The following is a 26,693-nucleotide window of genomic DNA, read 5'->3' on the forward strand; positions in this document are numbered from 1 at the left end:
CCAGGGAAGGGGGAAAGGGGACCTCGGGATGTGCTGAGGGCTGGGTGGCATTGTTCATGGGGGGGTCAGCAGCTGGGCAGGTTTGTACCTGTGTGTGAGGAGCTCATCTGACTGCAGCTGCTGCTCCACTGCCCCCCATGAGCAGCTCTTGTGTTCCTCTGTTTCGTTGGGTGTTTTTAATTGAATCATGGAATTGTTTGGGGTGGAAAATCCCTCAGTGCCCATCGAGTCAAACCGTTCCTAGCACTGCCAAGGCCACCACTGTCCCCAAGTGCCACATCCACATGGATTTTAAGTCCCTGCAGGGATGGGCACTCCAAACCTCCCTGGGCAGCTTCAGTCCCTGACCACCCTTTCCATGGAGAAATTCCTGCTGATGCCCACCCTGAGGCTCCCCTGGCCCAGCCTGAGGCCATTCCCTCTGTTCCTGTCCCTGTTCCCTGGGAGCAGATCCCAAATCCCCCCCTGGCTGTCCCCTCCTGTCAGGGAGTTGTGCAGAGCCACAGGTTGACCCCTGAACCTCCTTTTCTCCTGGCTGAGCCCCTTTCCAGCTCCTCCAGTTCCTCCTGGGGCTCCAGACCCTTCCCAGAGCTCCCTGGCAATGTCCAGGAGTTCTGCTGGCTCTCTGTTGCTTCAGACTCAGGAAGGACCCAGGCGCCTGAAGGTGCCAAGTTCTGTTCAGGGACCATTCCTGCAGCACCAGGTACCAGTACAGGGAGCAGAGCTGAGGCTTTGGCCCACAGGAATTGCTGGGATAACCTGGGATAATTCCTCCTGAGCTGTTCAGAGCTTTTCTGAGGGACAGTGGCAGTGTCACTAGCCAGGCTGGGAGAGCTGGGGGTGTTCCCCTGGAGAAGGAAATGCTCCAGGGAGAGCTTAGAGACCCTTCCAGGGCCTAAGGGGGCACCAGGAGAGCTGCAGAGGGACTGGGGACAAGGTGTGGAGGAACAGGACACAGGGAATGGCTTCCCTCTTACAGCTGTCCCATTCCCTATCCCTGAAATCGTTTCAATGGGATTATTGCACATTATTTTCCTTGGCTCTGCTGCCTCATCCCAGCCCATGAGGCCTTTGGGGTTCGTGGAATTTTCCAAGTGCTGGGGTGGCTGGAAGGGAGTGACAGAAGAAGGGGGACAAGGTGGGAATGTCACCGTGCACCACCCCAAAGGCCAAATCCCATCTCCTGGCCCTGGCTTTGGGCAAAAGGAGGGTGAGGAAGGGGCTGTGGAGGAGAAGGGAGAGTCAGAAACTACTCGCAGCTCTTGGATCTTTTCCCAGAAATATTTGATGGAAAATGGTGACTCTTCTGCCTGGGTCTGGAGCAAGGGACAGGGAGGGGGTGGGTTCATCCCAGCTCCTGCTCCAGTCTGGGATGGCTGAGATGGGAGGTGCTGGACTCATGCTAGCTCCTGCTCCAGTTTGGGATGGAGGGAATGTGAGGTGCTGGGCTTATCCAATGCAGTTCTAGTGCTCCTTGTCTCATTCTGGACAAATTCAGCTCCAATTTCAGGCATTTTCCCCCACTTTCCAGTTGTCACAGATATTCCCAACAGGAGCCTCCATGTCCTCCCTCCCTCTGGTGTCCACCTAGAACCCCTGGACGCAGTGCTGTGCCTCTGTCCGGACCCACATCGCCCCAAAATCTTCTTGGGACTGCAGCCTTTTGGGGTCAGTGGTGGATTCCCATTCCCTTTATGCTCACACTGGGATTGCTCCCTGCTTCTAGCGCTCCCGAGCAGGCCTGAGGTGTGTCTGTGGGATTTATCCAGCCCTGGATTTATCCCAGGGATTATCCTAAGGGCCTGCCTGGCTCTGGGAATGTCACTTCTGCTCTGGGATGGGGCAATGTGGCGGTGGGGGGTGGTCCCTCTCATCCTCCCCTCAAAGCTCTGCGTCCAAACCAGCCTTGATCCTCAATCCATGTCCAAGTTTGGGATGTTTATGGTATGTTTGCACTGTTTTCTGGCCCTGAGCCCGTGGTTTTGGGGGTTTTAGGTGTTTTTTGCTGGGACTGCTGTGTCTGGAAATCCCCGGGAGAGCAGGGTCAGCACTGACATCACTTAGTATCCCTGAAAATCCAAGCTGATGTTGGAGAAAACATTTGAATTTTTGATGTTTCTGTCAAATTTATCTTTTTTTTCCAGTAGTTTGTGGCTCGTTTTTCCCTGACATTTGCCCCATGTCTGACTTGGTGTTACCCCTCATGTGTTGTCTGGCTGGTTTGGGGTTGTTTATTTTAATCTTGAATGCTTCAAGAGTTGTTTTTTTGTCCAGCTTGGTAAACACCAAGATGTTTTTCCTGCGTTTGGCTGAACGGGGGGTCAGTCACTTGTTGAGGGTTTGGGAAAACCTAAACCTATGCCAGAGATGGGATTTATTTAGCTCAAATGCGAAGTGTTTCTATTCTTTTCTGGGAAATCAAGGTTTTGCTGTGGGGGAAGTGAAGCTGTTTGGGGCAGAGGGGTGGCTGTGGCCAAACACCTTGGACAGTGGGAGGTGTCCCTGCCATGGCAGGGGTGGCACTGGAGGGGCTTTGGGGTCCCTTCCCACCCAAACCATTCCAGGATTCCACAATTCTCAGTTTTACTTGCAGAGCAGCAGCAGAGATATATGTGTGCTCTCTCAGGTCTGTGGTTCCAAGGCTTGGAAGCTCCATGTGTGGAATGTGCCAGGCACATCTGTGAGGAGCGCTCCAGCTGGATTCTCCTCTGTTCCACACAATATCATCTTCCAAATTCATCTTCCAAACTCCAGCGGGACTTTTCTGTCTTCCTCAAAGTCAAAGAGATCCAAGGATTTCAGTTGAGTTCTTTTGGGAAATGGGGGATTTTAGGCTGGTGGAGATAGAAGAGCTCCTCAAGTCTCATGGAACCCCTTCCAGCCTTGTGCTCTGATCCCACGATTCCTTCCAGGGCAGCTCCCTGGTGCTTGAGGACCCAGCCCCTGCCCTGCTGTGTTGGCTTTGGGTGGAGGAGCAGAACTGTGTTTCCTTCTGGGAAGGATCCCATGGAGGCTGCATTTCCCAGCCCTTCCCATCAAACAGAGCCTCGGTTCTGGCTCAGGTGTCAGTGTGCCTTGGGGTCAGGGAATCATGGAATGGTTGGGTGGGAAGGGACCCCAGAGCCCCTCCGGTGCCACCCCTGCCATGGCAGGGACACCTCCCACTGTCCCAGGTGCTCCCAGCCCCAGTGTCCAGACTGGCCTTGGGCATTGACAGGGATCCAGGGACAGCCACAGCTGCTCTGGCAATTCCAGCCCAAGATCCCATCCATCCCTGCCTTCTGGCAGTGGGAAGCCATTCCCTGTGTTCTGTCCCTCCATGCCTGGTCCCCAGTCTCTCTCCCCTTGTCTGAATTCTCCAGGACTTTCCAGTGAAACAGGGAATTTCGAGTTGTGTTTTGTATTGATTTCTTCCCAGTATCCCATCTAAATGAACTCTCCAGCTCAAACCCCTGGGATAAGCTGGGAAGGGCTCCTGATCTCCAGGAGCTGACCCGGCATTGGTGGGTCCAGTTCTGGTCCAGCCAGACCCGAGCAGTGTCAGCAGCAGGGTCAGGCTGGGAGCAGGTCCAGGGACAGGTCTGCAGGTGGCACCTTGAACCGTGGAACATCCTAAGCTGGAAGGGCCCCACAGGGATCATGGATCCAGCTCCTGGCCCCCCAACAATCCCAGCCTGTGCACCCCTGGCAGTGCTTTCCAAACATTCCTGGAGCTCTGGGGTCATGCCCATTCCCTGGAGAGCCTGGCAGTGCCCAGCACCCTCTGTCTGCTGAGGCATCTGGGTTTGACTCCCAGCCTGTCCCAGACAACCCATGTGGGTAGTTTGGGGCACCTGGGTGTTGGTGGGGTCCATTGGGAGCAGTAGCAGGAGCTGCTGGGAATGTGCTAATCCAGATAATCTCCTGGCAGATCTCAGAGTTGGCAGCACTCCCCGATGCTTCCATTCCCAAGGGTTAGAGGTGAGGAGCTGCTCCAGGTCACTGGGGCAGGACTGGGATCCTCTGGGGTCGTGTGCTGTGGTGTTTGGGGGGAGCAGGCATTAGCATTCCTAAGCCTGGGCAGAGCAGGGCTCTGGGACTGCTGGTGCTCCATGGGAGCTGTACCTGCTTCAGAAACCTCCCTGTTTCTCTGGGAAATGCCGCTGAGGAAGCTGAGGGCTCCAGAAATGGGTCACTTCCCCATCTCAGAACAGTGTGTGGTCAGTGGAGTTTCAGTTCCCCTTGGCTTCAGTCTCTCCCTCCTCCCACACCCTCTGCTGTTCCTGCAGCACCAGAGGAGTCAGATCCCAGGGGAGGGCTCTCCCTCATGGAGGGGATTTTCTTCCGCAGCACAGATTCTGAGAGGAGTGGCACAGGGAGAAGGGAAGGGGCTGGGGGAATCTGGTAAAGAGGCTCAGCCTGGAGAAGAGGAGGCTCAGGGGGGACCTTGTGGCTCTGCACAACTCCCTGACAGGAGGGGGGGTTTGGCTCTGCTCCCAGGGAACAGGGACAAGAAGAGCGGGAATGGTCTCAGGCTGGGCCAGGGGAGGGTCTGGGTGGATTTTAGGGTATTTTCCCCCTGGGAAGGGCTGTTCAGCCCTGGTGCAGCTGCCCAGGGAGGTTTGGAGTGCCCATCCCTGTTGGGATTTCAGAACCCTGTGGAGGTGGCACTTGGGGGCATGGTCAGTGGCGTTCCTGAAGATTTCTTGAACTTCCCATATTGATGGGACATTTCCTCCCATTTCGGTTCTGGTGGATCTGGCACTGCCCAGCCCAGCTGAGGCTCCTGTGGAACCTGACCCAATTCCCACTTCTCCATTCCTCCCCACTTGTTCTTTTCACTGTCCCCCCCACCCCAGGCATGCCATGCTCTGGTGACAGCTCCAGCCTCGTGTGGGACACAGGGAACAAAAAGCTCATTTTCCCCTCGTAGGAGATGTTGATGCTGGCAGAGGCTGGGTGGACATGATCCCTGCAGGGTCAAGACAAACCAAGGCAGGGCTTGGATCATTCCCTGTGCCCTGGCATCACGGAGCAGGGAGGGACTTTGGCACCTGGGAGTGATCTGTCAGGAGCAGCTCTGGTGAGGATTTGGGTTTGGGGTTTCCCTCTGTTGTTGGCTGCTCTGCAGGGAATTGCCCAGCACGGACAGGACAGGGGCTGGCACTGAGGGCTTTTGTCCTGGAGTTTGAAGCTGCTCTGCGGCTGGATCCTGTCCCACTGTCCCTCTGTGCCCTTTGCCAGCTGGGAACAGATCTGCTCTGGAGAGGTAGGAATGTTCATCTGGAGAGGAGAAGGATCCAGGGAGAGCTCAGAGCCCCTGCCAGGGCCTCAAGGGGCTCCAGGAGAGCTGCAGAGGGACTGGGGACAAGGCATGGAGGGACAGGACACAGGGAATGGCTTCCCACTGCCAGAGGGCAGGGATGGATGGGATCTTGGGCTGGAATTTGGAATTCCTGGCTGGGCTGGAATTGCCAGAGCAGCTGTGGCTGTCCCTGGATCCCTGTCAGTGCCCAAGGCCAGGCTGGACATTGGGGCTGGGAGCACCTGGGACAGTGGGAGGTGTCCCTGCCATGGCAGGGGTGGCACTGGAGGGGCTTTGTGGTCCCTTATATCCCAAACCATTTTGTAATTCCTGCATCTTTTTCCCGCAAGGTAGGAGGGGCCATGAAAGGAGCCAGGGCTGTTTTTAGGCCATGGGTAAATGTTGGCAACCCCATAATTATCACCTGGGGTGCCAGTGGAGCAGCAAATGGCTCTCCTGGGAAGCAGCTGGAATTTGGCATAAAATAAAAAAAAAGGTAAAAATAGCAGAGGTTCCTCCCCAAAACACTTTTAGCAGCTCTGGCCACAGGCCCACACTCCCAATGGACACAGGGATCCTGCTCCTGGGGGAACTGAGCCACAGCTCCCACCTGGCTCCAGATCATGGAACCAGGGAATCCTGGAATGGTTTGAGTGGGAAGGGACCCCAGAGCCTCTCCAGTGCCACCCCTGCCATGGCAGTGACACCTTCCACTGTCCAAGGTGCTCCCAGCCCCAATGTCCAGCCTGGCCTTGGGCACTGACAGGGATCCAGGGGCAGCCACAGCTGCTCTGGCAATTCCAGCCCAGCCAGGAATTCCAAATTCCCAAGATCCCATCCATCCCTGCCCTCTGGCAGTGGGAAGCCATTCCCTGTGTCCTGTCCCTCCATGCCTTGTCCCCAGTCCCTCTCCAGCTCTCCGGGAGCCCCTCTTGCACATTGTCCCCCCAGCCAGGTGTCACTGTCACCTGGCTGCTCTTGATAGAATCCCAGAGGATTTGAGGTCCAACGGGACCTTCAGAGGTCACCTGGGATTCCCTTAAAGCAGCTCCTGGGCCCTCACAGCTCCCAGTTTTCCTGGAGGGCTCCTCCAGAGAGACCTGTGGCTCCTGCCCTGTGTGGGTAGTGCTTCGAGGTGGTTTTGGGGATTGTGGGGCCGTGTCCCCTCAGGGATTTATGGAATAACTTGCTGGCCCAGCCGTGCAGGCGGAGCAGTAGCAGCTGCAGGGCTGTGTCCATGTCCTGCTGCCAGGAGCTCTCCAGGCTCACAGCGCTTTCCTGCGCCCAGCTCTTGGAAGCAGGCGGGGTTTTTTAAATTTAATTACTTCCTCTTCTGTCTTAGTGTTTCCAAAGATAAACACAGCTCTCCCTTGGAACGGGGTCAGGGAACAGCCAGGCTCTACCCGGGCTGTGCCGAGCCTGCTCCCAGCCCCAGCTGTGTGGGGATGGCAGCAATGTTACAGGATCTGTCCCCTGCCAGGACAGCAGTGATTCCATGCCGGGCTGCTCCCCCTTCACGGACCATTCCTGGATCCTGGGGTCTTCCCTGAGTGCCATACCAAAAGTGCTGTGTGTGGTAGGATCCCAGTGGATCTTCCTGCAGGATCTGGGGTGGTGGGAGAACAGAGAACCCCACATTCCACAGGCTTTTCCAGCCTCACTCTGTTCCCGATTGCTGGTATTCTGCAACCCCAGGTCCTGGCAGGGCACTTGGCACTGCGCCCAGGCTGCATCCAGGGGGAGATGGCTCTCTCCAACATTTTTCCTCAGTTGGAGAGGGATTAGGAAGAGGTTTGAGGAATAATGACATCCTGGGACAGGAGTGGCGTGAGCTAGGTTGAGAGGAATCGGCGCTGGCTCCTCCTTCCCCTGCCTCATTTCAGCTTCCTACAAACCCCCCGTTGCTGTCAGGCTCATCCAGAGCCTCCCAAAGCCTGAATTCCATAAGGAATTCCATGGAAGTGCCATGCTGGGAGTGCCCCCGGGTGCCAGCAGCCCCTGATGCTGCTCCAGGATGTTATAACCAGCAGTGAGTGACCCCGGGCTGGAGGGATTTGCCTCCCATGGGAAGCATTCCGTGGCTGGATGGAGTTTTTCCAGCCTGGAATTGCGTGCAGACAGTTTGCTTCCTCACCTAGCTTCGTGTCCCAGGCTGTGGGATCTGATCCATATCTTCCCTGGGTGATCCTTATCTTCCCTGTGTCCTCAGATATCACTGAGGTGACCATTAAACACGGACTGAGGTGCTTATTCCAGAGTTTTTCCCTTTTTTTAGCTGCACTCAGGATGGGAATTGCTGTTCTGGGTGTGACTTTGTGGACGCTTTTGCCCTAAATCCCCTCCAAATGCCTTTGGCCAAGCCCGAGGTGGCCCTGTCACCCTGCTCCTGCAGGGACCTGGGAATGTTCCTGCTGTCTGGGAAGGGCTTTGTCCTTCCTCAGCTCCTTGTCCCTTGGGATTGCCCTAAAACATGGAGAGAGCTATGAGTGGGATGTTATTCCTTGGGATTTTGCATTCGCTTGTCCCCTTCTGGGGGGCACAGCAGCCATGCCACAGCGGGGATGTGACCTTGGGGACATCTGGAGGGGGACACTGGGGGGTCTACTAAGTGCCAATTCAGGAAGAATTTCTCCATGGGAAGGATTGTCCAGCACTGGAAAAGAGATTCCATTGCCCAGGGAGGTTTTGGCGGTGTCCAGGGAATTCCTGGAGGTGGCACTGAGTGCTCTGGGCTGGGGACAAGGTGGGGATGGGGCACAGCTGGGACTCGGTGATCCCAGAGAGTTTTTCCAACTTCAGGGATGCCAGGATTGGCACAGGGAGCTGCCAACACCTGTGTGACAGCGCAGGGCTGTCCCATCCCATGCTGGTGGCCAGGAGGGGGGATAGGGAGCGTGTGTTTGCCCTGGGCTGGGTGGGCTTTCCTGGCGGTGGCTGGAGCAGGGGGGCCACCCCCAGCCCCACAAGCACCCCTTTGTTCCCTCCATAGAAAAGGCATTCTCCGTGCCCCCGGGGGAACAGGGAACAGAGGCTGCTTTGTCCCCACAGCAGACACTCGGGTGTTGTTCTGGGTGGGCTTGGGGGCAGGGGGCTGCAGAGTCGGGCTTGGATGGGATAATGGGATAATGGGATGGCTCATCCCTGGCTGTGCCTTATTCCTGCTCTTCGGGAAGGAGGAGCTGATGGCCAGGGCTGGAATGTCCCAGCTCCCTGCTCAGGTAATGGTTGCTGGTGAACAGAGGGGTGAAGGATGGGCTGGTTGTCCTCAGGTTGGTGTGACACATCCCAGAATCATGGAATGGTTTGGTGGGAAGGGATTTTAAAGCTTCTCCAGTGCCACCCTGCCATGGGAGGGACACCTCCCACTGTCCCAGAGTGCCCAGTGTCCCTAAAGGGGCTCCAGGAGAGCTGCAGAGGGACTGGGGACAAGGCATGGAGGGACAGGACACAGGGAATGGCTTCCCACTGCCAGAGGGCAGGGATGGATGGGATCTTGGGAATTTGGAATTCCTGGCTGGGCTGGAATTGCCAGAGCAGCTGTGGCTGCCCCTGGATCCCTGTCAGTGCCCAAGGCCAGGCTGGACATTGGGGCTGGGAGCACCTGGGACAGTGGGAGGTGTCCCTGCCATGGCAGGGGTGGCACTGGAGAGGCTCTGGGGTCCCTTCCCACCCAAACCATGCCAGAATTGTGGTGCAGGTGTTGGAAAGGAGATGCAGCATCCTGGAGGGACGATAGGAGATCACAGGGGCTTGGGGATGGGATGTCATGTCATGTCATGTCATGTCATGTCATGCCTGGGAGCCGTGGGAGCTCCCTGGCAGCCTCGAGCCATGTTCCCTCAGGCTTTTCCTGTCCCCGGAGTTTCCTGCCTGGTTCTGGTGCTGTGCAGGGCAGGTGCTGCAGCCCGGCCTGGCCCAGGCCCAGCTCATGAGGATTGATCCCGACATGGCCCTGTTTGTTTGTCCCAGCAGCTGAAGGCGGCAGCTTTGGTTCTTGGTCCCTGGTTCTGGCACACCTGGGCTGGCAGCGGCTGCTGGTGCCAAATCCTGCTGGTTCCATTGGTGTGGGAATGTCCTGCACAGGGCTCCCATGGGCAACAGGACTGTTTTCTTCTGGCATTGTGGATTAATGGAGTCAGTCAGATTGGAAGAGCTTTCCCAGAACATTGAATCCAACTGTTCCCAGCATGGCCGAGGCCACCACTCACGCTGTCCCCAAGTGCCACCTCCACAGGGCTTTGAAATCGCTCAAGGGATGGGGACTCCATCCCTGTGCCAGGGCTGGACAGTCCATTCCAGGAAGGAAATTCCCCAAAATCCACCCTCAGCCTCCCCTGGCCCAGCCTGAGGCTGTTCCTTCTCCTTCTGTCCGGGGAGCTTGACAACCCTGGCTGTCCCCTCCTGTCAGGGAGCTGTGCAGAGCCACAAGGTCCCCCCTGAGCCTTTTCTCCAGGCTGAGCCCCTTTCCCAGCTCCCCTAGCCCCTTCCCAACTCCATTCCTTGGATACTCTCCAGCCCCTCCAGGGCTCTCCTGTTGGGAGGGGCCTGGAGCTGCCCCAGGATTCCAGGGGGTCCCTCAGCAGGGCCAGCACAGGGGACAGTCCCTGCCCTGGGGCTGTGCCCACCCTGTGCTCACTGCTAACCTTGCAGTGCCCTCCCTACTCTATCTGTGTCCCCTGGCCTGGGCAGGAGCCACCACTCTGTGCACAGGTAGGACAGAGCATGACTGGGGGATCAGAGGGTCCCAGAGTGGTTTGGGTGGGAATGGACCCCAGAGCCCCTCCAGTGCCACCCCTGCCATGTCAGGGACACCTCCCACTGTCCCAGGTGCTCCCAGCCCCAATGTCCAGCCTGGCCTCAAGTGCTTTCAGGGATGGGCAGGGGTTGCTGGCACAGCTTCAGGCTGCCTTGGTTGCCTTTGGTTGATGCAATTGCTCCCAGGCCTTGCGGGGCATTTCCCAATCCCTGTTTGATGCTGCCCCAGGAATACATGGGTCCTGCCTCGTTCTGAGAGCCCCATTAGTGTCCTGCCCATGCAGGGCTGGGCCTCGTTTGCCTGTGCTGGAGCAGCTCCAGGCTGGGTTGGGATCAGAGCTCAGCTCCGAGTGCCCTTGGCACAGCTCCAGGTCCTGGCAGGTTGTGTGGCCTTGTGCCTGCTCAGGGACTCCAGGCAGGGCTTTGGAGCACCAAGGATTTTCTGGTGCTGTAAAGCTACTGAATTTATAAATAATTTCATCAGCAAAAATCTCTCGGAAGCCTCACTGATACTTCCAGGCAAGGATGAGGCTGTCCCCGAAGCTGGGGGGAGCTGGAGAATCATTAATGGTGTGAAATGAATGTTTCTGGAATAATTTAAGGTGTCTGAAGTAACTGGGTGTTAGTAAAGTGATTCCACACTCTCTCCTGGCTGGACATCATGTCCAGGTTGGAGCCTGGGGGGAAGGAGGGCTGGAAAAGTTCTGGCTCCCGTGGGGAGGACTTGGAATTGTGGAATGGTTTGGGTGGGAAGAGACCCCAAAGCCCCTCCAGTGCCACCCCTGCCATGGCAGAGACACTTCCCACTGTCCCAGGTGCTCTCAGCCCCAATGTCCAGCCTGGCCTTGGGCACTGCCAGGATCTAGGGGAAGCCACAGCTGCTTTGGGTGACCTGTGCCAGCTTTGGTTCCCCTGGATGATTTCATCCCAAATTTCTGAGGTTCAGAGGTGTGGGAGTTGTGTCCCAGCCTGCAGAGAGCTCGTTCCTTGGGACTGCCAGACCAGTGTCCTGTGTTGGAGGTGGAACATCGTCATTCACCTGGGAGTGGAGGGTGTTGGGTGTGTGGGGTGGGAGCTTGTTAGAAACAAGCTCCTTTGCCTCAAATCCCTGTGAAAATTCCCTTCTCCTCTCTCTGTGGCATCCAGCTCCTCAGGAAAGGACTGGAGGAGCTGCTGCAGGGCTGCTTCCCTGCCCATACCCTATGGCTTTCCCCGAGCAGGACCTGGCCGTGGGATGGGCAGGGCCTGCCATGCTCCACCTGTGAATCCCCCGGGAACTGTCCAGGGAAGGTGGGCACCTCGTGCAGGGTCTGGGAACACTCCAGGCTCAGAGACAGAGGCCTGGCTGGTCTCTGTGCAGGGCTGAGGCCCACCTCCTGTTGTCCCATCATTTTGGGGACACTGGGAGCAAGGGACAGTGCTCGTGTGTCTGTGACCCCTGTCGGGAGCTGCGGCTGTTCCCGGCGTGCCAGCACTCCCAGCCGGGGTCATCCGGTGCCGTGCCTCAGCCCCGTGTTTAACTCTGGGTTTATTTAGAATTTCCTGTATTACAACAACATCCCGTGCCCTTCCCGGGGAGGGGCCGGGCTGCCCCAGGTGTTCTCCCAGCCCTGCAGGAAGGACGGAGCAGCAGCAGCTGCCTGGATGGAGGCCGAGGGTCACAGGCACACCGAGGGTCACAGCCACACGTGCTTTCCCAGGAATGTCCAGCTTTCCCAGGGAGTTCAGCTGGGATGGTAGGAGAATGGATGGGGCATGTCCAGCTCTCCCGGGCAGGAAGGGACACGTCGATCCTGCAGCCTGATATGGAGCCGAATGGTGGGAAGTGGGAAAGCTGGGATCAGCTGAGGAGCAGCTGAGGGAAGTGGTAGGAGTGTCCAGGATCATCAAGTCAGGCTGTTGGTGACAGTCCCTAAAATTAGGATGTGGCTGAAGGGTGGAAGCTCCTGGCTCTGGGAAAACCCCAGGAGTCAGGATTCCCATTGTTCCCAACAGCCCTTGGGAGGATTTTTGTTTGTGTTGAAGATGGTGATCCCACAGGGGAGGGGGGACCTTGCCCCTGTACCCAGGTGAGACCCCACCTGCAGAGCTGCCCCAGCCCTGGGGACACAGCAACAGCACCTGGAGCTGCTCCAGGGCTGGAGCCCCTCAGTGCCCAGGGATCCAGGCTGGGAGAGCTGGGGTTGCTCACCTGGACAGGAGAAGGATCCAGGGAGAGCTCAGAGCTCCTGCCAGGGTCTGAAGGGGCTCCCAGAGAGCTGGAGAGGGTCTGGGGACAAGGCCTGGAGGGACAGGACACAGGGAATGGCTTCCCACTGCCAGAAGGCGGGGTTGGATGGGATCTTGGGAATTAGGAATTCCTGGCTGGGCTGGAATTGCCAGAGCAGCTGTGGCTGTCCCTGGATCCCTGTCAGTGCCCAAGGCCAGGCTGGGACATTGGGGCTGGGAGCACCTGGGACAGTGGGAGGTGTCCCTGCCATGGCAGGGGTGGCACTGGAGGGGGTCTGGGGTCTCTTCCCATTCAAACCATTCCAGGATTTTGTGACCATCTATGCGTTTCCCTTTAACTGAAGATACACCAGCAAAGCCGTGGCAGGGCTAGATGTGGAGGGCACAGCTTGAAGCCATCAGAGCTGTAATCCTGGCCTGTGGATCTCGAGGGATTTTCCTGTCTGGAGCTCGAGCCCCGCCCTTGACACTGGGAGCAGGCTGCCTTTGCCCAGGGCTGTGTTCAGGGGGAGTGGTGTGGGAGCCGGGCTGTAGTGTCAGAGCATGTGGCCAGGCAGGTGCTGGTTGGCCCCAATCCCTGTTAACCCAATCTCTGTGGCTGTTTGGTTCCCAGTTTGGCTCCAGCCTTTCCATTTCTAGCCTAGTTCTATAAACGGCCCCTTTCCCTTTCTTTTTTCCTCTGCTGGTCCCGCTAAATCCAGCTGTGGCTGCCGGTGGTGAGCAGGACCCTGGGGACATGTCTGTGGTCCCAAAGTAGCCTTTCCCTTGTGCTCCTGCTTTCTCAGCCCCATTTTGTGACCACCACCCAGCTCCCGGGGTGGTCCCTGGAAATGTGGTGTGTCCCTCAGCAGCTCTGGAAGGGGCTGGAATATGGCCCCTCTCCCCATCATGGGGCTGCCTGCCTTGGTGGCTGGGCCAGAATCCTTGGGATTTGTGATTTCCAGCTGGATCCAGGAGCGGCTGTGTCTGTGGAAGGACGTGGGCAGTGTGGGAGCCCTTCCCAGCCTGGCAAGGTCTGTGACACTTGGTGCCGCCTTGGTGTCTTGAGGTCACCCCGGGCTGTTCCACAGCCTGCCTTGCTGAGCCTTTTCCAGGCTGTCCAGGCCAGCTCCGTGGGGAAACAGCAGGATTTAGGGTCTGGAATGGTGTGGGCTGAGGGGCAGGTGAGGGTTTGGAGTGCTCCCAGTGCTCCATAAAGCCCCGGGGAGGCAGGAGCTGTTGGGAACCCCAAAGCAAATCCTGGACAGGGTTGTTTGGGAAAGGCCAGCAGGGAGATAAGGAGCAGGGAATGCAGCTGGAAGTGGGGGGTGCTGTCTGTGTTGGGATCACAGGGAAGGAAATTCTGGCTGCAGAGGGAGCAGACCTGCTGCCCCAGTAGTGTTCCCACCCCCAGAGAAGGCTCTGGGAGCTGTTTGCTCCGAGATCCTTTGGAATCTCTACTGTTCCCTGCTGGAGTGGGCAGTGCTGCCCCCCACTGTGGAAGGGGCCGGGGTCTGTCCTGTGTTGCCCCATCCCGATGTTGTTCCAGCCCAGCATTCCCGGCACATGGGGGGTCCCTGCTGCCCTCTAATCCCATCTTGTCTCCACAGGGAGTGGGGAAGGACAGGGACAGATCCTGCAGCGTTTCCCTGAGAAGGATTGGGAGGACAACCCCTTCCCACAGGGCATCGAGCTGGTGAGTGGCTGGGGACCCGCAGGTGACACGGGGAGGGTGACACCAGGACACATCCCACGGGGTCTGGTGGCGGGGGGGGGGTGGGGGGGACAGGAGGGGATGCTTCCCTCGGGAACTCTCTACAAACGGTGGGATTGGTGTGCTGGCTCCTCTCCTGGCTTCTCTGTTGCCCCTCCTTTTCTGGGATCAGCTGCTGGGATACTGGAGTGCCTCCTGGAGGAGCCATGTCAGAACATCCTTCTGTATTTTTGCCCTTAATGCATTAATTTTAGTTTTAATTTCTCCCCATTTCACATGGATGCATGCTTGGTGGCCAGGCCTTTCCCAGTGCCCTGCCCAAAGCTAGATCCCAGGTCTGGGGTCTGGGTGTCCCCCCAGCCCTCCAGACACGGTCACAGCTCTTGGGTGTGCTTTGGGATCCCCTCAGAGCTGGGACATTCCTGGGATGTGCTGCTGTGGGGATATCCCCCAGACAGTCCAGGAGGGTGGGGTTGTTCCTCTCATTGCTCAGCTGGAGTGGGAGCCCTTCCCAATCCCTGCCCCGTGTCCTGGAGCCCCAGGGACCCTGAGGGAGGAGCTCCATTCCCAGTGAAAAGGGTGGGCTGGGACAGACCCCGAGGCTGAACCCTCTGGAAGCTGCTCCATTCCCCCTGGAGTTCATGGAGTCATGGATTTATTTGGGTTGAGCCCATTGAGTGGTGCCAAGGTCACCAGTGGCCATGTCCCCAAGTGCCACATCAACATGGCTTTGAAATCCCTGCAGGGATGGACATTCTTTTAGGTGGGATCTTGGGAATTCGGAGTTCCTGACTGGGCTGGAATTGCCAAAGCAGCTGTGGCTGTCCCTGGATCCCTATGAGTGCCCAAGGCCAGGCTGGACACTGGGGCTGGGAGCACCTGGGACAGTGGGAGGTGTCTCTGCCCATCATCACTGGGATCAGTGGTGTCACTGGCTCCTCATCCCATTGTTACTGGGATTGGCAGTGTCCAGCTCTTCTTCCCATCACATGTCCCCTGAAATTCCAGTGCAGTCTGGGACCTTTCTGTGCTGTTTTATCCAAGGCAAAAACACATTTTTATTTTTCTGCTCTAATTTTCTTGGAGTCTCCAGGCACTTGGGAACTGTCCCAAGCAGGAGCAAAGCTGTTTAGCTGTTTTCTTTTTTGTTTCTTTTTTTTTTTTTCTACCAAGGGTCAAACTGTCCAGCCAAAAAATCCCTGGAATTTAAACAATTGGAGCCCTGTGCTGTTGGGAACCAGGGGTGGCTCCAGGGCTTCCCACAAACTCTCCAAGTGTCCTAAGGGAGCAGCACATGGGGCTGATCCACAGGCAGCTCAGGAAATCCACAGGATCCCATCCTGGGTGTTGGGTAGGATGTGACACTGCAGTCAGGGCTGATCCTCCTTTTCAGATTTTTAGGGAAAAAAGCATTCCCATGGTGTGCAGGGAGGTGGAATTTGGAGCTACTGGCTGTGTGCAGTTTCCTGTGGCAGTTCTCAACAGAAATATCTAATTTTAATGGATCTGGTTCCTATGAGGATGGGCACAGGATGGGGATAAATTACCCTGGGAGCTCCAGGAGCTGCTGGGTGAGGGTATTCCAGGAAAGCTGCTGAAGAGCCTGGGAATGGGTCTGGAACAGGGGGATCCTGGTGGAAATGCAGATTCCTGTAAATCCAGGGGCTCCAGTGGGGCTCAGGACCATTCCCTCTCTCCCTTTTGGATCCTTTCTCAGCCCTGGGCTTTAAGATCTTCCATTCCATGATCCCACAGGTCTGCCAGGCTCAGTGTGGGATTTTCCATGTCCCCAGGCAGCTCTGGGATGGTTTTGGCACCTGCTGGGTATGTCCAGGCCTCCACACCTGCTCCACCTCTGCCAGCAATCCAGGGCATCCAGCAGCTTCCAGGGTCTGAAGGGGCTCCAGGAGAGCTGCAGAGGGACTGGGGACAAGGCATAGAGGGACAGGACACAAGGAATGGCTTCCCACTGCCAGAGGGCAGGGATGGATGGGATCTTGGGAATTTGGAATTCCTGGCTGGGCTGGAATTGCCAGAGCAGCTGTGGCTGTCCCTGGATCCCTGTCAGTGCCCAAGGCCAGGCTGGACATTGGGGCTGGGAGCACCTGGGACAGTGGGAGGTGTCCCTGCCATGGCAGGGGTGGCACTGGAGGGGGTCTGGGGTCCCTTCCCACTCAAACCATTCCAGGATTCCCTGGTTCCATGATCCTGACCCAGCACCTCTGTGTGCTCTGGGCCCCTCATTCCCACAGTGCCAGGAGATCTCCGTGTGCGGCTGGAAGCAGTGGGGGGGAATTCCTACGCGGGGACAGTGACACTGTGTGCTCATCCTGGTGTTCTGCTGAGCAAAACCTTGCCCTGTGCTCCAATGGGAACCAGGATGGAGAGAGGCTGTGGGATGGAGAGGGAGAGGCTGTGGGATGGAGAGACCCCAAATGCCATTTTCCAAGGACACAGAATCTGGGAAGCAGCTCCTGGGGTGATTTTTCCTCCTGTCCCTCCTGCTGCCATCCCAAAGACCCAGCCAATGCCGAGCTCCCCTCTTGTGGGCTTTTGCCAGGGATCACAGGAGGATCCATGGGCACTGTGAGTACAGGGAGTGCTGAACAGCTGGGAACTCTCAGTGGGATCCACCTTGTGTTCCTGAGGGAGCTGGAGCAGGGTTCCTGAGCTTGGCAGGCCCCCGTGCCACCTTGTTCTCCTGGGATTCGCTCAATTCCCATCGCCACAGCCCTGAAGGAGCTGGGAATTTTCCACAGCTGCTCAGCAGCCAAATGTATTCCTGGGGAAAAGAAGAAAAGCCCCTGAGACCCGAGGGAGTCCGGGGGCCACTGGCTGGAATTACCTCAGTGCTGGAAGGGCTTTGGACAGTGCCAGGGGCTGGTGTATTGACAGTGACACAGCTGGGCTGGTGTTTGTGCCAGGGGAGTGCTGCCACCTCCTGGAGCCACTCCAGTGCCCGTGTCCCTCCTGTCCCCTTTCCTTCTGGGCTGTGTGCTGCTGGCATGGGTTGGGCTGGGGGGTGTGCAGGGTTTGGGGTCTCTGTACCGTGGGGCTGTGCAGTGTTTGGGGTCTCTTTTCCATGAGGGTGTGCAGAGTTTGGGGTGTCTTTTCCATGGGGGTGTGCATGGGTTGGGCTCTGTTCCATAGGGCTGTGCAGAGTTTGGGGTCTATGTACTATAGGGCTTTGCAGATTTTGGGATCTCTGTGAAGAATTTGGGGTCTCTGTTCCATGGGGCTGTGCAGAGTTTGGGGTCTGTGTGCCATGGAGGGAACTTCTCCAGGAGCTGGGGGGCTCCTGCCTGGCTGGGCTGTCCCATCCCAGCCCCTCCCAGTGCATGGTTCTCCAGGTAGCTTCTGCTCTCCCTGTGGATGGACTGAAGGGGTATGCACTGGCCCTGCTTCCCCACAGAGGGGATTTGGGAATTTCCAGAGCCAGTCCAGCAGGTTTGGGAGGTTCCAGGAGCTCGGGGGCCCTCCTTGCTCCCGGCCCGTGGATTATGGGCGATGTGGGGTCAGTGTGGGTGAGGGCTGGCAGCCCCCTGAGCCTTCTTCCTTCTCTCCCTCTCACCCTCTCTCTCTCTGTCCTGCAGTTCTGCCAGCCCAGCGGGTGGCAGCTCTTCCCCGAGAGGAACCCCCCCACCTTCTTCGTGGCTGTGCTGACCGACATCAACTCGGAGCGGCACTACTGTGCCTGCTTCACCTTCTGGGAGGCTGTGGAGAGCCCGCAGGTACCGGGACAGGGGGCAGGGACACAGGGACAGGGGGTGATAGGGACAGAGGGACACAGGGGCACAGGGATGGGGGGGACATGGGGATACAGGGAGGCACAGGGACAGGGGCACAGGGAGGGGGGGTACATGGGGATACAGGGACAGGGGGACTTGGGGATACAGGGGCACAGGGATATGGGGACAGGGGGGCACAGGGACAGGGTCACAGGGATACAGGGAAAAGGGAATATGGGGATACAGGGACAGGGGGATATGGGGACAGGGGGGCACAGGGATACAGGGTTATGGTGACACAGGGACAGGGGACACAGGAACACAAGGACGGGGGACATGGGGACACCAGGACACAAGCAGGGGGGCACATGGACACGGGGACACAAAGACATGGGGACAGGGGCTGGAAGCACTGATGGGGAAGGATCCAGCTGCTTTTGGCTCTGGCCAGGGGTTCCTGCCTTCCCTGTGCCACAGGACCTTGGCACTGGGAGCTTGGGACAGGCGTGAGCTTAACCCCCAGGCCGGGCTGGTTTGTGTCTTCCCAGCCCCAGAGCCACTCCCAGAATGGGGATGAGGAGGAGGAGGAGGCCTCGTCCCCTGTGCAGCCTGCCCAGCTGTTCGCTCCCAAGAGCCTGGTGCTGGTGTCACGGCTGGACCATGCCGAGGTGTTCCGGGTGAGCTGCTCAGGGCACACGGGAGCTGTGCTGGGAAACTCCTGCCCATGGGGGTGGGAACATGCTGGCACAGCCCTGCCCTTGGCACCCTGGAGCTCTGGGGCAGGGTGATCTGAGCCAGGCATGGGGCACAGAGCAGCCACCAGCCCAAAGCTGTTGGGAACAGCCCGTTCCTGGAGAACTGTCTGTGCCAGCTGTGCTGGCTCCAAAGGTGCTGCATTGTGAGCCTGGGAAGGTCTTGGGAGGGCTGGGAGCTGTACGGATTGTATCCATGGGGATGGGGCTAGGAGCAACCAGTCTGGAGAGGGGAAAGCTCCAGGGAGAGCTCAGAGCCCCTGCTAGGGCCTAAAGGGACTCCAGAAGAGCTGCAGAGGGACTGGGGACAAGGCATGGAGGGACAGGACACAGGGAATGGCTTCCCACTGCCAGAGGGCAGGGATGGATGGGATCTTGGGCTGGAATTGCCAGAGCAGCTGTGGCTGCCCCTGGATCCATGTCAGTGCCCAAGGCCAGGCTGGACGTTGGGGCTGGGAGCACCTGGGACAGTGGAAGGTGTCCCTGGCTTTCTGTGGAGCGGGAATTCCTTGAAATACAGGATCTGGGACAGCAGAGTAGGGTCCTGCCAGGCAAAAGCTGGGGCAGCTCCAGGGGACAGGGTCAGCTCAGTTGTTACCAAAGACTGCTCCCCTGGGAATGCACACCAGCAGTTCCCAGCTCCTCATTCCACTGCCCAGGAATCAGAGCTTCATCTTCCCTCGTTATTCCAGTGGGCAGGGGTTTATCCTGCTCTTCCCTCATCAATCCATTGTGCAAGACTCTGCCTGGCTCTGCTCTCCAAATCCCAGCATTTGTGTTTTCCCTTTTCCTCGGTGCCATGGGGAGATGGTTGGAAAACAACATCCCAAGGGTGCCTGGAACACAAATTCCTCAAATCCCTCCTTCCCAGCTTGTCTTGAGGGCTGGTGCCAGTGCCCCCAGATTCCCTCTGAGCTGGGGCTGCTGTTGCTTCCCAGTTAGAACAGGCTGTTTTTGTGGGAAGAGACCCACAGTGACTAGCCAGGGCTGACCAGAGTCCAGGTGTGCCATCATGGGCATCACCCAAATTTTGGACATCTAGGAAGGGATCTCCTCCAATCCCTTCCTTGGGGTCTGTGTGGAATTGGGAGTGCTGGGAGGCCGAAGCAGCGCAGCTGCTCCCATGGAGCTCTGGCCTTGGGGACACATCTGCTCTGCTGGAGTGGGTGTAGGCATGGGGATGTGCTTCTGGCTAGAATATCCCATCCCTGTGGGTGAGGCAGACCTGGAGCTGGCATTGCTAGGCTGTGTTTGTAGCGAGGGACAAGCCCTGGGAGTGTCCCCCAATGGCAGCCCTGCTCATCCCTGCTCTGCTCCCCTCTCCAGAACAGCCTGGGGCTGATCTACACCATCTACGTGGATGGGCTGAGCGTGTCCCTGGAGAATGTCATCGGGAACCTGCTGACCTGCACCATCCCCATCACGGGGGGAGCGCAGGTGAGTGTCCTGCTGTGTTGTCCCTGTCCTTGCTCTGTCCCTGCCAGTCCTGCTCCCCACACTGGCAGAGCCCAGTGGACCCCATGGGCAGGGTCTGGCTCTGTGCCCTGCTGCTTCCAAGCACAAATCCCACTTAAATCCTTGATGAGCCAAGGAGCTCCTGCTGCCCTGGCAGGGAGCACGAGGGGCTTGAGCAGCAGCTTATGTAGGTGCTGGTCAATCCATGCCAACATTACCTGGTCCCTGGGCACCCCTGGGGTCTGGCTGTGCACTCAGCCTGGTGGGATTGCCCTGTGGGAGCTGCTCCAGAGCTGAGTGGGCATGGGCCATCTGTGACAGCAGGCCTGGGACAGCTGTGGGGACATGGGCCAGCACAGCAGCCTGGAGTTCTCCTGGGGGCACTGGTCTGATGCTGTGCCCATGTCTGTGCCAGGTCCTGTGTCCCTGTCTGTGCCAGGTCCTGTGCCCATGGCCATGCCGGGTCCTGTGCTAGGTCCTGTGTCCCTGTCTGTGCCTGTGCCAGTGTCCCTGACGAGCAGCAGCTTCTCTGGAGCTGAGGCCACCACCCCCACTGCTGTTCCCCGAGAGCCATGTGTCCCTGTAGCCTGCCCAGTTCCTGGGCTCAGCACATGGAGCTGGGAGGCTCCCTGGGAGTGGTAGAGAGGGAAAGGCCATCTGGATGCCCTGGCAGGAAGCTGGGGACAGCAGCATTGTGCCCTGGAGCTCTCCTGTCCTGCTGGCCCCTTGGATGTCCCTGTGGATGTGTGCTTGTGTCCCCATCTGCCTTTTCCTCAGCTGAGCAACCAATCCCCGAGCACAGAGTGCCAGGAGTGGTCCCTCAGCCAGGCTGATCCAATGGAGGAGGCTTGGCCAGGCTGGGACAGCAGCACGGGGCACTGGGACAGGACCCTGGTGCCCCCAGGGGCATTTCCTCCCCACTGTACCCTGACCTCGTATCACAGTGGGGTTTGGGGCAGGTGTGGCTGCATGTTTGGGGCTCCCTGCAGCACCCAGAGTGATGCAGGTCCCGGGAGAAGCTGGCAGTGCTGCTGGGATTTGTGGGACGGGTGGAGCCAGGCCTGTCTGGCGAGCAGAGCGAAGTGCTGCCCATGCCAGGGCTCTGCCAGGCTCCCCGGTTTGCAGGTTTTGCAGTCCTTTCCCATGGGATCTGCCTGGATCCGGCTCCTCCCGGCGGGACCAGGAGCAGGACGGCTTCTGCTGCCACCATGGCTCACTGAGCTTGGCACAGATCTGTCCCCCCAGCTGGGCCAGGGTGACTCTGTGCCATGGGAACGGGGACTGTGTGACAGGGGGGACAGTTTGGTGGTGGCACGTCCCTTCCCATGGTTTTCCTGCTCTCCTGTGGTGTCCAGCGCTCCTTCCTGGTGCTGTTTGCATTGCTATCACTACATGGTCATGTCTATGAGCTCCTCTCCTGTCCCATTGTCCCAGCTGGTGTCCCTGTCTGTGGGCTCCTGTCCTGTGCCATTGTCCCTGCTGGTGTCCCTGTTTGTGTTTGTGGGCTCCTGTCCTGTGCCATTGTCCCTGCTGGTGTCCCTGTCTGCGTTTGTGGGCTCCTGTCCCATTGTCCCTGCTGGTGTCCATGTCCCCACTGTCCCTGTCTGTGTGTCCTAACTGACTGTGCTCTCTGTCTGTCCCACCTCAGCCTGACGTGGAGGATGAAGCCGTGGTACGAACTGCTTTTCTTTCCCACCTTCTTTTTCCCTCCTTTTCTGTCCCCTTGTTAGCAGCCTCTCTGTTAATTGCTGTGACCTGGTTAATTGCTGGGTCCCGGTGGTCTCAGGTCCCTGTGTGTCCCTGGCCTCTGTGAAGGGCTGAATTCCACTCTGGGTGTCCCCCTGGGGTTGTGACAGCCCAGCTCCAGGGTCTGGTTCTGCTCACCAATGGATTTTGGGGCTGTTCTGGTGGGACCTGGGAGCTCTGGGCAGGAGGTGGCTGCACTGGGAATGCTGCTCTTGCAGGTTTTCCCTAGAGAGGAGTGGAAGGAGGAGGAGAGGGTTCTGGTGGCAACCTGGGGCCCTGTGAGTGTCCCTGGGAATGAGCTCGGGGCTGGGAATATTCAGTGGTATCAGGATCCTGTGCCTGGGATGTCCATCCCTTCCCTCAGGATATCCCAAAGGATATTCCTCAGGATATTTCTTAGGATATTCCTGCCACTGGAGAGGCCGTGGAGCTGGGGCTGCTGCTGAGCACAGCCAGGCTGGGACAGGGGAGCTGCTCCTTCAGCTCCAAGATCTTGAGAGGCTCAAATTCCCCTTGAGTTCTGGGGAGCCTTCAAATCCTGGGGAGCCCTCAAATCCTGGAGAGCTTTTGGATCCTGGGGAGCCCTCGAGTCCTGGAGACCCCTTATGTCCGGGGGAGCCCTTGAATCCCAGGGAGCCCTCAAGCCCTGGGCAGCCACTGTGTCCCATATCTCCATGTGGATCTCAGGGCCATGGGGACATTGCTGGTGTTGCCTGGGCATGCTGCAGAAGGTGCCCTCCTTCCCCTCAGCCCAGGGACTCAGTCAAGCACCCAGTGGGTGCTGTGGCAACATCTCTCTTTCCCTTTCCCTCTTTCCCTTTCTCTTTCCATCTTCCCTCAGCAGAGGGGGGTTGTGCTGGGGCACAGTGGCCTTGGCCCTGTGTCCGGGGTGGGGTCTGGCTGTCCTTGCCCTGTGCCAGTCCCTGTCTGGGTGGCCCCAGTAACCAGGTGTGTGTTGCCTTGCAGAGGACGATCTCCCTGGGAGCTGGAGACAGGCAGGTGATCCAGACCCCCATCAATGACTCGCTGCCAGTCAGCAGCTGCAGCGTGGCCCTGCTGTTCCGCCAGCTTGGTGAGATGTGTCCCACCCTTCCCCCGGGGCACACAGGGTTCCTGCAGGCCACCTCCTGCAGGAGGCTCTCAGCTCTGAGCCTCCCTGGCCCTGCTGTGCCATCCCTGTTCCAGGAGGGTGGAATTGGGGCTGGAGGAGCAGCCCAGGGCTGCCACTGGCCTTGTGCCCCCTGGGAGAGGCCACCCTGTGCCCCCAGGAAATGCCTCCAGGAGGGATGGAGCATCTCCATGAAGGGGGGAGCACCCCTGGAGTGGCCAGAACCCGGAGTGGGTCTTTGGGGGATGCTGAGCTCCTCTCCTGGGCAGGATGCAGGGATGGGGAGTGGGATCAGGGGTCTCTTAGGGGTGTCAGAGGGATCCCCCTGATTCCTGAGCCCCCTGTCACGCCCTGCCCAGGCATCACCAACGTGCTGTTCCTGTTCTGTGCTGCGCTGACTGAGCACAAGATCCTGTTCCTCTCCAGCAGCTACCAGAGGCTGACGGATGCCTGCCGGGCCCTCCTGGCTCTCATGTTCCCCCTCAAGTACAGGTGAGAGTTCCTGAACCTCCAGCTATGCCAGCTGTGCCCCTGCGCCACCCTCACTGCCTTCCAGGGTCTGGGGGATAACTGGAAATTTCCCAGCTCTGCCTCCCTCTTCTCTCAAGCAAAACAGGCTCTGGCACTGGAGGCAGTGCTGGAAAATGTTCCTGGTGAGCAGGGACAGCATCCAGGGAAGGGCTGAAGCTGTGCCAGGAAGGGTCAGGCTGGATGTCAGGAAAGGTTCTTCCCTGCCCCAGAGAGTGCTGGGCACAGCCCCAGAGCTCCAGGAGTGCTTGGACAGCGCTGCACAGGCTGGGATTGTTGCGGGGGGTCTGTGCAGAGCCAGGAGCTGGATCCATGATCCCTGTGGCCCCTTCCAGCTCAGGAGATTCTGTGGTTCCATGAGCAGGAGTGAGGTGTTCCCAGCAGTATCTGTGCTGCTGGTGGCCAAGCCACCGTGGTGACTACTGTGGGATGGCTGGAACCCTGCTCGCCCTGGGGAGCTGGGAATGGCCCACAGGGAATGTCACACTGGAGCTCCTGGCAGCTCTGCCAGGGCCAGGCTGGGACAGATGGGCGGAGGTTCCTGGGCGACTCCTGTCTCCAGGCTGGCCTAGCTGCCCTAGCCTGCAGAGAGGCTGTTGGTGTCCCAGAGGAACCTTCCTTTCACAGAATTATGGAATCTCTGAGCTTGGAAAAACCCTTCAGGGTCACTGAGTCCAAGCTGTGCCCCATTCCCCCCTTGTCCCCAGCCCAGAGCACTCAGTGCTACATCCAGGAATTCCTTGGACACCTCCAGGGATGGGCACTCCAAACCTCCCTGGGCAGCCCCTGCCAAGGCCTGACCCCCTGCTTTCCATGGAGAATTTTCTCTGAAATTCTTCTTTTGGAGTTAATGGCTCTGCTGGAGCCATTTCCCTTGCTCAGACTTCGATAATAACCCCAAGGCCAGACAGGGATCATATTATGGAATCCCAGGATAATTAGGATGGGAAGAGACCGCAGAGCCCCTCCAGTGCCACCCCTGCCATGGCAGGGACACCTCCCACTGTCCCAGGTGCTCCCAGCCCCCATGTCCAGCCTGGCCTTGGGCACTGACAGGGATCCAAGGGCAGCCACAGCTGCTCTGGCAATTCCAGCCCAGCCAAGGATTCCTAATTCCCAAGATTCTATCCATCCCTGCCCTCTAGCAGTGGGAAGCCATTCCCTGTGTCCTGTCCCTCCATGTCTTGTCCCTGGTCCTTCTCAGGGATGGGGCAGCCACAGCCATTTGGAAGTTATGTGTGACTGGGGTGCCAGGGGGTGCCAGGGTCACCCTGGACACAGCTCTGGGGCTGGGATGATGTCAGGCTGTGCCAGGACGGGGTAGGGATGTGGGGCAGGGCTGGGATGGGGCTGTTTTTGAGGCTGTTTCTGGTTGCAGCTTCACCTATGTGCCCATCCTGCCCGCCCAGCTCCTGGAGGTGCTGAGCACCCCCACCCCCTTCATCATTGGTGTCCACTCCATCTTCCAGTCAGAGACCCAGGAGCTGGTGAGAGGCCACATACCCTGTCTTGGTTCCAGGGGGCTAGGGAGGGGTAGCGTGGGTGTCACAGGCTCAGGTGACAGCTTGATCCATCCTGAGGGTGCCCAGGGCCACGGGCTCCGTGTGCTCAGCCTGGGGTGCATCCCAGGGGCAATGGCTGGGGCTAGAGGGCAATGAGCCAGGGGCAATGGCTGGGTCCAGAGGGAATGGCTGGTGCAGAGGGGATGGCTGGGTCCAGGGGGAATGGTTGGGTGCAGAGGGAGTGGTTGGGTGCAGAGTGGTGGCTGGGTCCAGGGGGAATGGCTGGGTGCAGAGGGAATGACTGGTTCCAGAGGGGATGGCTGGGTTCAGAGGGAATGGCTTGGTCCAGAGGGGATGGCTGGGTCTGTCTCCTGTTAGGTGTCCCCCAGGGAGGGGTCTCATTGTGTCCTTGGGTTTGGGGACAGGATGGGACACAGGGACTATGGGGCGTGCAGGAAGGTGGGGAGGAGCCAGAGCCCACTCCCAACCCTTTCCTGAGGCTGCTGACCTGGACAGCTCCCCCTCACCTGTGGGATGTGGAGTGTGGGATTGGGAAGGGGGGGCTGTGTCCCTCTGCTGTGTCCCACTGCTGTCCCTCCTCCCAGCTGGACGTGGTGATTGCAGACCTGGACGGTGGCACTGTGAACATCCCGGAGTGTGTACACATCTCCTTGCTCCCGGAGCCCCTGCTCCAGCAGACTCGGGAGGCCCTGTCCATGGTGAGTGCCAGGGCATTGCCCTACCGCATGGCATCCCTGGGGTGCCAGCACCCTTCCATGGTGGTGATGCGTGTGGCCAGGGAGCTGGGAATGGAGCTGGGGCTCCTCTGTGGGCAGGATTCCTACCTTGGGGTCCAGTCCGTGCCTTGGGGTCCAGTCCATACCTTGGGGTCGTGTCACAGAGATCATTCCTGATCCAACGGCCTCTGGCCAGCACCCTGGGAATGACACACATTTCCATGGGAGCTGGGAGTGGAGCAGCACTGTGAACCTTGATTCCTGCCTTGGGGTGCTGCTGACCCTGTCCCAATGGCCATTCCCATTCCAGTGGCCATTCCCATCCCAGTGGCCTCTGATGTCCAGGAGTGCTGAGGGGGGGGTTCCTTTGGCAGAGAGTTCTGGAAATGGGGCTCTGGCTCCTGTCCCAGGGCAGGAAGCAGCTGTGGTCTGGCTGCTCATGTGTTCCTGAGGCACTCCTGGAGCTGCTCCTGCTCCTCCTGGGGACACTGGCAGGGGGAAGGACTCCCTGGCAGAGCAGGAGGGGCTCCCCCTTCCCTGGGATCCCAGTGCCAGCCATGTTGCCAAGACAGGGTCAGAGCATTCCTGATCCCCCATGATTTGTCTCCAAACCCTTCAGACCTTGTCCATAGGGGCTCTGGGGTCTCTGGGGAAATCTCCTTGGCCTCTCCAGCCAGGATGGGGCTTGAACTGAGTGTGCTCCCTGGGCAGGTCTTGGACCCGGAGCTGGAGGTGGCTGACCTTGCCTTCCCCCCTTCCACCATTTCTGCCTCTTCCCTCAAGATGCAGGTGAGTTATGGGAGGGAGAGGGACCCTGGGTGAGGGGCAGGAGGGAGAGGGACCCTGGGAGAGGGACACCCCAGGGTCACCTGGGACAGTGAGGGGCTGTTCCCCAGGACCATCCTGTGCACCATTCCAGCCCTGTGTCCATCCAAGCTGTGACTGGAACCTGCAGTACCATGGGCTCCGGATTCATGGCTGGGCTGGAGCAGGCAGGGAATGTTTGGGCTTACAGCATTCCCAGAGGACAGCATTCCCTGTCCTCCCTGTGCAGCTCCAAGGGGGTAGAGCAGTGAATCCCAGCTGCCGTGTCCCTTTTCAGTGGAATCTCAGCCACATTCCCCAGGCTTGATCCCGTGCTTTGGGAAAATTGCTGCCTTGGGAGCTGCCCTGTCC

The 26,693-nt window shown here is 58.7% G+C and overlaps 1 protein-coding gene across 3 annotated transcripts in view; it reads left to right on the forward strand.

Annotated features, from left to right (window-relative positions):
• SBF1 (SET binding factor 1) overlaps window positions 1-26,693 on the forward strand; it is a 57,372-nt gene that overhangs the window by 11,976 nt on the left and 18,703 nt on the right. The window contains exons 2-10 of one of the 3 annotated variants that reach the window (XM_062492415.1): window positions 13,858-13,943; window positions 17,555-17,692; window positions 18,238-18,366; window positions 19,768-19,878; window positions 22,609-22,714; window positions 23,110-23,242; window positions 24,657-24,765; window positions 25,386-25,499; window positions 26,229-26,306. In XM_062492415.1, coding sequence (XP_062348399.1) covers window positions 13,858-13,943; window positions 17,555-17,692; window positions 18,238-18,366; window positions 19,768-19,878; window positions 22,609-22,714; window positions 23,110-23,242; window positions 24,657-24,765; window positions 25,386-25,499; window positions 26,229-26,306 — 1,004 coding nt within the window. Of the gene's footprint in view, window positions 1-13,857; window positions 13,944-17,554; window positions 17,693-18,237; window positions 18,367-19,767; window positions 19,879-22,608; window positions 22,715-23,109; window positions 23,243-24,656; window positions 24,766-25,385; window positions 25,500-26,228; window positions 26,307-26,693 lie in introns of those variants that run through there. The other 2 variants (XM_062492414.1, XM_062492416.1) reach the window with 2 other exon arrangements.

Source organism: Cinclus cinclus, chromosome 4, assembly GCF_963662255.1.
Source record: "Cinclus cinclus chromosome 4, bCinCin1.1, whole genome shotgun sequence".
In the NCBI taxonomy this organism is placed as follows: Eukaryota; Metazoa; Chordata; class Aves; order Passeriformes; family Cinclidae; genus Cinclus; species Cinclus cinclus.